At 39.5% G+C, this 11822-nt stretch overlaps 1 protein-coding gene across 1 annotated transcript in view; it reads right to left on the bottom strand.

Moving 5' to 3' along the window:
- Positions 1 to 7800: 7800 nt before the first annotated feature.
- UMAD1 (UBAP1-MVB12-associated (UMA) domain containing 1) overlaps positions 7801 to 11822 on the bottom strand; it is a 12414-nt gene continuing 8392 nt past the window's right edge. Inside the window, exon 3 of the mRNA XM_013004643.2 lies at positions 7801 to 9658. Coding sequence (XP_012860097.1) covers positions 9401 to 9658 — 258 coding nt within the window. The 3' untranslated portion in view covers positions 7801 to 9400. The remainder of the gene's footprint in view (positions 9659 to 11822) is intronic.

Below are 11822 nucleotides of genomic sequence, written 5' to 3'. Positions count from 1 at the left end.
TTTCATTATTGTTATACTGAACCCTAAGTGACTCATCTCCCCACTACCCTAAACTGAAGGAACTCAAGAAAATTTCAAGCCTCAACTGTTAATATTGAAAGATACTACAGGCAACATATTGAATGATGGAGGAAGCATCAAAAGAAGATGGAAAGAATACAGAGTAACTGTAACAAAAAGAACCCATCAACATTCAGCCATTTCAAGAGGTAGCATATTATCAAGAACCAATGGTACTAAAGGAAGAAGTCCAGGCTGCACTGAAGACATTAGTCCAAAGCAACACTCCAGGAATTGATGGAATGCCATCTGAACTATTTCATCAAGTTGATGAAGCACGGGAAGCATTCTCTCAACCATGCCAGGACATTTGGAAGAGAGGTACCTGGACAACTAACTTCAAGACATCCACACTTGTATCCATTCCAAAAAAAAAGAAAACAGAATGAGAAAAATTTAAAGCAGTATCACTGATATCACATGAGGATAAAACTTTGTTGAAGATCATTCAACAATCATTTCAACAGTTTACTGACAGGAAGCTTCTAGAAATTCAGGCCAGATTCAGAAGAGGATGTGGAATGAGAGATCTCATTGCTGTTGCCAGATGGACTCCTGCGAAAATCAGTATTTTCCTGAAATACGGTTATAAACACATGTCAGTGTGCATAGATGAAAGCATATGAACAAGGGGCTTTTGTTTTTGAGGAGAGGCCAGAATTAATCATAAATCCTGGTACAAGAATAGCCATGCACCCAATGAACAGCCTGCGAGGGAAACTTGGCAACTGGATAAAAACCTCCACCGAGTTCATCCGCAGCCCCAAACACACTGTATGTCTAGAATCAGGGCTTACTCATCATGAAGGTGTACATAGTCATTTTGGGCAGAAAAAGAACCCAAAAAACATGGAGTAGTCCCAAAATGGACAAAAGGGACAATTTGTAGAGGCTGGGTAAACTAAGCATTATTTTCAGCTATGAAAACACAGCAGGATAATTTGGGGACTCTTACTAGGGGTCAGAGAAGCCACAGAAGTTTTGGAATTCTACTTCTTTTCTTTTGGGAAATCCTATTTATACACAATTGAATGGTTTCTTTGATTGATTCCCTCATCCATTCAACAAGTCCTGATGGAATACAAATTCAGTAGAGCACCAAGGAAAGAGCATAGATGTTTAAAGGAAAAGGGTGGTGGTTGTACTTTCTAAAAGTATATTCAAGTGACCTATTTATTACCTTTCTACTAGAAATGCAAAGAATAAAATAACTCTAAATTTTTCTTGGATGCTCAACTATATAGGAAATATAGTGAGAAAACACCATAGGGCTTACTGGTTGACAAAAAGGTTATGAGATACTGGCCTAAAGGTTTAAGCATTTCTCCTTCAGAGAAATTCAATAAGAAGATATAACTTGAAGATTCCTTTCTCCTTCATTAGATTCAATTTCTAATTTCAGGACATGGAGTAGACAAAACAAGAAGTACATTTAGTTAGTAATATGTATATATATATATTCCACGGACTATAGTCCTTTATAGTTTTTGTAAGTGCCATTCTCTTAATAATCTTTAAAAAGAATTTTTATTGTTGCCTATATCTTTAGGGTCAGGAAATTCAATTACCCACCTGAAAGTAGAAAATTTAAGATTTTTCTCATAACAAAAGAGCCAATTTTCCTGCAAGGGGAAGAGGAGGGCTTGGAGTTCCTGTTATAAGCGGCGTTCATTGCTGGCTACAGCTGGTGTAGTGTAAGGGAGAAGGCTACATATAGTCTTTTCCAGTCTCAAATATATCCATTGTTAGTCTGGGTACTTTAGAGAAATAAATCCACAGAAACTCATGTATAAGAGAGAGTTTTATATAAAGGTTAAGTGCGCATCAAGAAAACATCCCAACACAGTGCTGCCCAAGCCCACAAGTCCAACATTAACCCATAAACCCCTATGTCCAACACCAACCCACAAAGTCCTCCATCTCACAAAACAGAAGCAATGATGTCAACTGCAGGAGGAAAGCCGAGTCAGTGAATGTGTAAGCATCTCTGCGCTGGCAGGAGTCTCCACATGGGTACTCCCACACCCAGGGCTGCATTGGTAGGTCCATGCGGCTTCTCCTCGGAGATGTCTTGCAGGAAATGAGTCTTGCAAGCTGAAGCAGGGAACTGCTAAGGCAGCTGCACCCTGGTCCGACCATCAGAAAGCAAGAGACCCAAGAACTCGAAAGGCAAGGCTTACTGAGCCATTTACCCCTCCTCCCTTCAATTAACCCTGCATGTGTTTTTCGGCCAGGTTGGCACAATAAACTAACTACCTCATCCGTAAACCCAATTCTTGCGAAAATCTGAAAGAAGGATGAGGGAGGAGGCAATAGGCGGTGACCATTCTGTTTATCACGGACCAACTGCCTGCTTGCTTTTTTTGGCATTCATTGATTCCCTTTTTGGTTTTGAGAAGGCCTCTGGAAATGACTAAGTAACCACTAACGTCACAGACAGCATGCTAGTGTACAGTGTACCCTGTAGGTGTAAGAGCTCTGCTTTGTTGTGCTTTTGTTCTTTTTTTTTCTATTAAAAGATCATTTTATTGGGGGCTCTTACAACTTTAAAAAAAAATCATTTTATTGGGGGCTAGTACAGCTCTTATCACAATCCATACATACATCCCTCTTACAACTCTTACAATAATCCATACATCAATTATATCAAGCATATTTGTACATATGTTGCCATAATTATTTTCTAGACATTTACTTTCTATTGAGCCCTTGCTATCAGCTTTTTCCCTCCCTCTCCCCAACCTCTTGACCCCTTGATAAATTGTAAATTATTATGTTTTCATATCTTACACTGACCACTATCTCCCTTCCCCCATGGTTTCTGTTGTTCATCCCCCTGGAGGGGTGTGTGTGGTTATGTGTCGATCATTGGGATCAATTTCCCCTTCTTCCCCTCCTCTCCCCACCTTTTCCCTAACCCTCCTGATATTTCTATTCTCATTCTTGTTCCTGAAATCCATGTCGTGAGCTCTTATCTCTTTTTTTCCCCATGAATTTTTTTTAAATCATTTTATTGGGGGCTCATACAACTCTTATCACAATCCATACATACATCAATTGTATAAAGCACATTTGTACATTCGTTACCCTCATCATTCTCAAAACATTTGCTCTCCACGTTGTTCTTGAATAAAGGCTTCTTCTTTGTTAGCCTCCCACATGTTCCTAGACATTATGTAGAAATACACAAATTTTAAACAAAATAAATTACACACCTTTTGAGGAGCAAAATTAAAATAAAAACCACACAAGCACACACACATACAATGAACCTGGCATCATCCTATTTCTTCCCCCATCCACCTCAGAATTATAATCCACACCTGTGGCCACACAAGGGGCTGACTCGGCAGCTGCAAAACCCAGATGTCAGACACTGAATTGTGTCTCTGGCAGCAGTCGTAAGTTGCAGGCCTCTCCTTAGCTGACCTCTGAAATGGCCTATTAATTGTCTGACTCCCTTTCTGGATTGTGAAGTAACTACGAAGCTATCTTTGGGGGGCTGGCTCAGGGCTAATCTACCAATTGGTGTTCTGGATGCAATTATCTTTTGCCTTACCTTTGATTGTAAGGAACTGATATCCTTTGTAGGGGTGAAATTTGGGATGGGGCAAAGACTTGACAAAGAACTATATTCAGGGTTTTTTCTAGGACAAAATAAGGGTTTTTTTTCCTTCTTCACTTTGATCCCCACCACCTGCCCTTGGATGAAGTGAACCTTATATATCTTAGCATAGAGTCAATGTGCTTAATCTAAAATCAAATTGAGTTCCTTCATTCACCCTCGCCTCAAGAAAACTCTGAATTTCCTTATAATGCTCCATGAAACAAATTCTTAAAGTCTGAAAATGAAACCTTTTTTTCTCAAGGAGCTGCAACTTCATTTTGCCATTGTTAAAAAACATGAGTTCTTTTGATTTATTAGAGTGAGAAAGGATTATACTGCATCTGCATTTCCACATCACTTATTGCCAAATGAAATGACATTTAAGAGACAGTCATTTGGGGGATGTGGTATGAAAGGGCCAACTGTCCACGCACAATCCACCCGAGCAGCCCTCCAGTAAGGATCCATTGTGCTCAGTAGGTTAAGGAGAAGCATGCTTGAGGCAACTACAGAATATATTAGTACCACAGCCAGCAGGAAAGTGGTAGTCATTTGCAACATGTAATACATTCCAATTTTTCTTTAGTCGTAATTAAAGAAATACAAATGTTTATTGACCCCACAGAATTAGACTTCCAAAAGAGAGATGATTAAATATCTCTAAGTCTATACTGACATAAATAAAATAATTGAATAAGCTAGGGAGAAATGTCAAATCTTACATACAGAACAATTGCAAATAGTGTACATGGTCACTCCTCCCTCAAAGAAATGGAGTTTAATTCCCAACCACTTGCATATGGGCTTTGATTAGCAGCTTGATTCTGAAGCGCACACTACGGAAAGGGGCAAAAGGCTAGGGAGCTGTACAGGGTTGAGAGCTACTAGCAAAAACCACCTTGGCCAGCCGATCAAAGTTAGCATGCTCAGTGATGCCATGTTGAGGGCGTGATTAAGAAGCAGGGCACTTTCTTTGTGGTCTTCTAAAAGCTCATGACGCCCATTCTAACCAGCTGAGGGACATACAAAATATATGACCTGTAGTCCTCAAAATTGTCATGGTCATAAAAAATAAGAAAATAAACTGTCCAGGCCAAAAAAATCCTAAAAAGACATGACAATTAAATGTCATTTAGAATGCAGGATAGGATTCTTGAACAGAAAGGAAAAAAAAAAAAGACGGCATCAGGGGAAAAATATGGTGAAATCCAGATATGGTGCAAGGTTTAATTAACAGTAAAGTACCAATGCAGAGGCCTTAGTTATGGCACAGAGACCATGGAGCGCTCGGGCAGCAGTGGTTAAAGTGTGCAGCTTGCTAATGGAAAACTGGTGGTTCCAGTCCGCTAGCTGCTCTGCAGGAAGACAGCGTGGCCCTCTGCTTCCATAAAGATTACATCCTGGAAACCCCATGGGGCCAGTTCTGTTCTCCCCTGTGGGGTTGCTGTGAGTTAGGATGAACCAAATGACAAGAGCATAAATAAATGGGGGAGGGGGGTATATGAGAATTCTCTACAACTTTTGTGTAAACCTAAAAATAATTGTAAAATTCAACATGTATTTACCTTTAAAAATGGTTAACATACTGTTGTATTGACTAAAAAAATTCCTGTCAATCAATATATTTCTTTCTTTCTCCCTCTCTCACACCCACCTTATACACCAAACCATATGGCATAGAGAGTCCTTTTCTAATAGGTAAGAATACTTCACCTTTCAAGCCCATAAAGTATGAATGGAGGCAGGACTATCCAGAGAGTTTTAGATTTGCCAATAATTTTAGGTCATGCCCTTAGTAATATGGCATGGGTACTCACAAGATAATGTCCATAGACCCTCATATTTCTCAATAGCTTTCAAAGATTTAATACCTCTAAGCCACCTATCCAATATACTGACATTACATGTGAATGCTATTCATGACATGGAAGATAAGGCAATGAATTCATCTATGAAAGTAACATACTCTTTGTTAGATCACTGAGGGCAATGTTTATCAATCAATTGTTATCATGGGAGGTCAGATCTGATGTATCACTGGATGAAAACATGAGGAGACTATTTCTTTGCTACTCCACATCAGTACATTAGAGTTACAGTGAAACCCAGGAAATCTGGTCTTTTAGGATCTCAAAAGTTTTCTGCCTTTGACCAGGTGCAGTTTGACTACTTTCCTATCGTTCTCTAGAGGTAGAAAATATTGGCATTTCCTGGCTAATCCTGACAGATTTCCAACTTAAAGTGATACTGGCTTTCAGAGGTGTTACTATATAAGAGGAGCCCAGGTGGTGTAGTGGTTCTGTGTTGGACTGTAATCCACATGGTTGGCAGTTCAAAACCAGCATGAGCAGCAGCAGCAGCAGCTCAGTGGGAAAAAGACTGGACTTTCTACTCCTGTGAACAGTTACAGTCTTGGGAACCCACAGGGGGTCGCTATGGGTCAGCATTGAGTTGATGGCAGAGAATTTGGTTTCTTGGTTATCATATAAGAACTTAGGTCTCTGGGAATTTTAGACGAGATTTCTCTCATGACATTTTCAACTTATCATTTTACTTTGAAAAAAAAGTGTTGGTGCTAATAATAAATGTTTGCTTATTGTAGTTTTTTAGAATTGTTAACAAGAATTGTGCCACGGTCAACATTTTTAGAGGTGCAACTTAAAAAAATTAATTTAATAAAAATGTGATTAAGAAAAATAATATATTGATCAGGATTTTCTCTCTAATTCCATTTTTAGGAAAGGGTGAACATCTTAAGACAGTTAAAAATAAAAGGAAAAATTAATGCAACGTTCTGGATATATTTCATGCTTAAAAATAAAATTCAGTATAATCACTTGCATATTATATGTCTTCAGTACTTTACAATAATAATTCTTATGTTCACAATAAGGAAACAGACTATGAGCCTCCATTAAAAAAAAAGTGTTCCTTACTTAACTAAGGCAGAAAAGTCAGCTCAAGTATTTTATAAATGTTTTCCATAGTGAGCTACAATTATATGAAAACATATACTCAGGGAGATTGATAATAAACGTGGGTCACTATTTTTATACTATTGTGCCTTTTTAGCAATTCTGTTAGTATGCATTTTGTATTTTGTTAGACTATGGTGTATGGTTATTTAGTAATGAGAATAAAAGTAACAGTTCCCTTTCTGAACACCTTTGGTGTGTCAGGTCTATGTAGTCAGGCACTTAACATATGCTACCAATAACTTGAACATACCCTGCAAAGTGCATACAATTACCAATTCACAAGCCAGGCAACAGAACACCGGGAGTTAGGGAACCGACTCAAAGCCGATGAAGAGCCATTACAAGCTGTCTAGCTGCCTCCCATCCCTTCAATCTTTCCCACCAAATCATGTGGTTTTGTCATCTTCCTCTTTGAATTATAAATGCTACCAAAATAAAAGTGTACTTATCCTTAACTAGGTAGGTGATTCGAAATATTTAACCTTTCTAGACCTCAGCTGTTATCTCACGTAAAATGAAGGAGTTGGCTGATTGATTTTGAATGTCTCTTTCAGTTTTAAAATCAGAAGAATGACTATCTCACTGTCATTTGGCCCATTCCGACTCCTCGCGACCCCAAAGGGCAGAGGAGAACTGGCCGTGGGTTTCTGAGGCTGTACCTTGGTGGGAGTAGAAAGCCTCATCTTTCACCCAGGCAGCAGCTGGTGGCCTCGAACTGCTGACTTTTAACAGCCCAATGTATAACCACCGTGCCACCAAGACTCCTGGGCTGACTCGGACACAAAGAAAAGTTTTAATGGTCATTTTCACAATGTTTTTGTTATAAATAAGTTTAGTAACATTGGTTCTAAGTTTTGTGAGGCTGGGGCTCTGTCTGGAGATGCCGGGGAAGTCCCTCAGAGCTTGCCTGTCTCCCAAAGGCAGGGCCAGTGACCTTATCATTTTCAACGTCATTCCTTAAAAATGTACATATAATGGAAATTTTATACTCTTCTGTGCTATTAAAAAAGTACACATTTAACTTTTGTTGTCCAAAGAATCAATATCTTGCACTGAGATAGGAATGGGGAAAAAAGAACCACATTTTTCATGAATCTATAAATAATCAAAATATTTATTTATGTTCATTTCCATTTATTTAACCATAACAAATTTTTAGACATATGAAGAAATAAAAATATTTATAACATGGTAGACATAAATATAAATGAAATGCATAAGTATTTTAGACAAGTTAACACATATATTAGACAAACTGACCACATGCTTACATTGAACTTCATGGGCATATTAACACAGATATTTAAAAAGGATGTACTTTTACAAAAACTTCTTTAAAATGTTCACATATGCATCAGTAATAAGACATATTTCCTAGACTGCTGTTTTATAAAAACTATAAGAATCTAACCATTAAGCTCAGAGGGTAACATTTTTTTAAATAAACCAAGCATATTTTTGTAAACAGCAATGTTCCTTTAACTTCTAAAAAATAAAGTATTTTTCAAGCATTTTTACCAAGATCACACCACATTTATTTTTTAAATAAGCATGCATGACAGATTGAAACTTGAATAATTCATGTACCTTTATGCAGTGTTTAATTGTGTTATGGCACTCTTATTTTTTGTGAAAAACATCCTTACAATTTGGCACAGCATTTACATATCATAGTGCTATTAATCAAGCCAAATGTTATTTAAATTTTCTACAGCATAGAAAACTCTCGATCAGAATCTACTTTTCCCCTTTGCAGTTATGGCCCCATGGCAGTTTTCTTTTGTTCTGGTTGGAATAAGTAATAGATACTCAAGCATTAAGGTCCTTCCTAGCTGGGTGTCCTGCCTGCACTCTAATAGGAAATGAGTTGATGGCAGTGTTTCTGACAGAAAAACATTTCCATCTGTATTGTGGCCAACAAATTTCTAAATAGGGGTGATATCAGCAATAATACGTATCACCATGAGATGTTTTTCTTTGGGAGGCAGACAGGTTGAAAAGGAAATGTGAATCTCATCGTAAACTGGGAACATGTGTGCCATGGAGGGAAAGTGCCAAGTGAGCTAGAGGTAGCAGAGAGAGCTCCTTGGGAAGCTGGAGAGAGCGCACACGCTGAAGTAGCAAAACGGCAGAGAACAAAACAGGCAGGGGTAGAGGCTCAGTGGAGGGGCAGCGGCCAGCCGGCCACTGGTTTAAGACAAGGACATTTCTCACTCAAATCGGACAGCATCTCCTATTCACAAACTACAACTGCTTTTTCAGAAGCGTTCTCTATTTATTCATCAATCTGTGCATATCAGACTGAAGAAATCAAGGCAACTCTCTCAATTCAATCTTAACACCTCAGAAAGAGGGTGGGTGGAACGTTAATTCAAGGCTTCTCCAAATCAGCGAAGAGAATTCACGCTCCCTCTAACTGCGGGAAAATAGCAGTCCCTCACAGTCTTTCTCAGATAAAGTGAGGTGTTAGGTTTGGGGCGACTCGCCAAGGAACCTTCCTTTCCATCAAACCTGGGCAGCCACATTGCCATTCTTCCTTCCTTGAGGGGAAAGGAAGGATCATTCAATTTTTACACAAGTGCATTTTATTGAAAATAATAATAAGACAGAACAGTGAATGTATGTTTTTTTTTGGGGGGGGTTGTTTTGTGATACTAAAGGGCTTTTGTACAGTGAAATGGCAAAGAACATCCACAGGTTAAACAATAAAGGCAAAATTTTCTTAAAGCTCTTAAGGTGCAGATAGACACAGAGATTATGAATCACAGAGCACTGAATTTTCCAGAGTAAAATCATACCAAAACCGTGACAGGTTTTCGCTGACATCAGAGGAGAGCAAGTGGTCTGGAAGGTCACTGAAGGGAGCCTGCATTTGCAGCACGTGCGGTGCCAGCGTGAAGGGGATGTCATTCAGGAGCTCGGCCAGGATCGAGCTGCTTCCCAGTGTCTGGCCTGCTTGAGTTCCTGTCTCAGAGTCTGCTACAGTCACACTGGATGAGTTTTCTTTGCCGGTCTACAAACACATATACATTTAAAACATTTAGACCTCGTGGACTTTGAGGTTTGCTAATGGTAAGCGTGGCATCAATACATCAAAACGGCTGAGAAATGCAGCATGCACAAATATTCCCAGGTGAGAATGCAGTTTGGACCTTACTGGAGAGATCCGTTCGTCCAAACTTCTGCAGATCTCTACAGTGAATCCTCAACTCGGACCCTCACTCAGACCCTTACCCCCCATAATTAAGCGTGCTTGCTAGTCCTTTTATTCCCAGGTATTCCCTGCCAGTCTGGCTCTGCTTTTCCAAACCTATGTATGCGTTGAGGCTCTGCTGAACCATGAACCAGCTTCTCATGAAGCATCAATGGAGCCCACGGTGAACATGTAAAGGGCAAACTGCCCAGGATATTGTTAGGTGTTTCCTCTAGGTGTCCTGATTAGTTGTTTTATGGGCACGTGTTTTACCTCCGAGACTCTGAGGTGCTTCAAGGCAATGAATCTTAACTAACATGCTGTGTTACATAAGCTATTAAAATATGAAGGACTCGCAATATATTGTGTTTGATTTCTTTAAGATGAATACCCCTAGAGTACATTAGTTTGCAAAAAGCCCCTTATGGCAGACCAAATGCTGGAAACAAAGAAACAAACAAACGTCAACAGTACAATGGGTAATACCCTATAAGGTATGCTTACAGCAATGAGAATGATCAGCCACTACAAGCATCTCAACTTAAAAGTCAAACCGAATTAGGCAAAAAAACCCCAGAAAAACAAAACACTCCCTATCTCATGCAGAATGACTTCCCATCTCATTCTTACAGTGGCTGCAAGGTCCTTCATGATCTGGACATACTGGCCCTCATGCACCGCTCCGCATTTCCACTGGTGATTGCTAGTACACACCCAAACTGCTTCTACCTTGGGCCCTTTGCAGTTTCTATTTTCTCTCCCAGAAGGTACTTTCCCTAGATAGACACACAGTTCCTGCCCCCTGCCCCTTCCAAAGGCAGACCCAAACACTACCTTCTCAGCAGGCCTTTCCTGGCCAGGCTGTTTAAAACTGAATACTATTACTTCCCACCTACTGCACAATCCAGATGCCTCCCTCTACTGATTTTTCCCCTTTCTGTAGCCCTTGGTACTTTGTAATACACTCTGTGTTAATTATGATTATTGTCCCTCAAAAGCTTAATCAGATTGTGTCTCTCGTGTTCATTTCCATATATCAAATGCTTAGATCAGTACCTAAACCACCTGTCATTGAGCTGATTCCAACGCTTGGCAATACCAGGTCTGGCGAAGTTGAATGGTACTTCAATGACTGGTTTTTTAAAAGTAGACTGCCAGGCCTGTCTACCTAGTCTATCTGGCTGCACATGAGGTGTATCTTACCAACGAACTGCCACTGCCCCAGACTGATGCCTAAAAACCAAACCAAACTCACTGCCATTAAGTCAATTGCAACTCATAGCAACTCTAGCATACAGGGTAGAACTGCCCCTGTAGGTTTCCAAGATTGTAACTCTTTCTGGGTGTAGAAAGTCTCATCTTTCTCTTGTGGAAAGGCTGGTGGTTTCGATCTGCTGACCTTGTGGCTAGCATCCCAACGCATAAATGCTATACCACCAAGGTAATACTTAGTGTTCGATAAATATTCATCCAATAAATAAAAGTAGACAAGAGTTTACTTGTTTGGAGATTATATTCTAATGCTAATGAGTACTGATAAAGTGCTTATCTCTCAGCCTTGAGAATGATTTTCTGTGTGAGGCATATCAGAGTTGTAAAAGTTTTATTGAAGAACAAATATATACATGAGATTACATTCTGAGTGCACAGTTTGTTCAATTTCTAATCACTGCACACATGTGAGTAACCAACACCCAGACCAAGAAACCGAAATGACCAACTCCCCCAGGAACCCTCCTGATGTTCCTGCCAGACAAACTCAACTCCCCGCCTCCAAAGCAATCACCATTCTGACTGTAAGGGCTGAGCCTAGGTTTATCTCTTTTTGTGATTTAAATGAATACAATCACACAGTATGAGCTCTTAGATTCTAGTTTCTTTCACTAAATATGATATACATGAGGCTCATCCATAGTGATGTGTATCAGATTTTAAAATCTTGAGAGAGAGAGAGAGAGAGAGAGAGAGAGAGAGAGAGAGAGAA

This window comes from Echinops telfairi, unplaced genomic scaffold (genome assembly GCF_000313985.2).
Source record: "Echinops telfairi isolate 266 unplaced genomic scaffold, ASM31398v2 ScPeMD7_23;HRSCAF=83, whole genome shotgun sequence".
NCBI classification, from domain to species: domain Eukaryota; kingdom Metazoa; phylum Chordata; class Mammalia; order Afrosoricida; family Tenrecidae; genus Echinops; species Echinops telfairi.
Note: the sequence above shows the minus strand (reverse complement) of the source record. Positions and strands in the feature narration are given on the sequence as shown.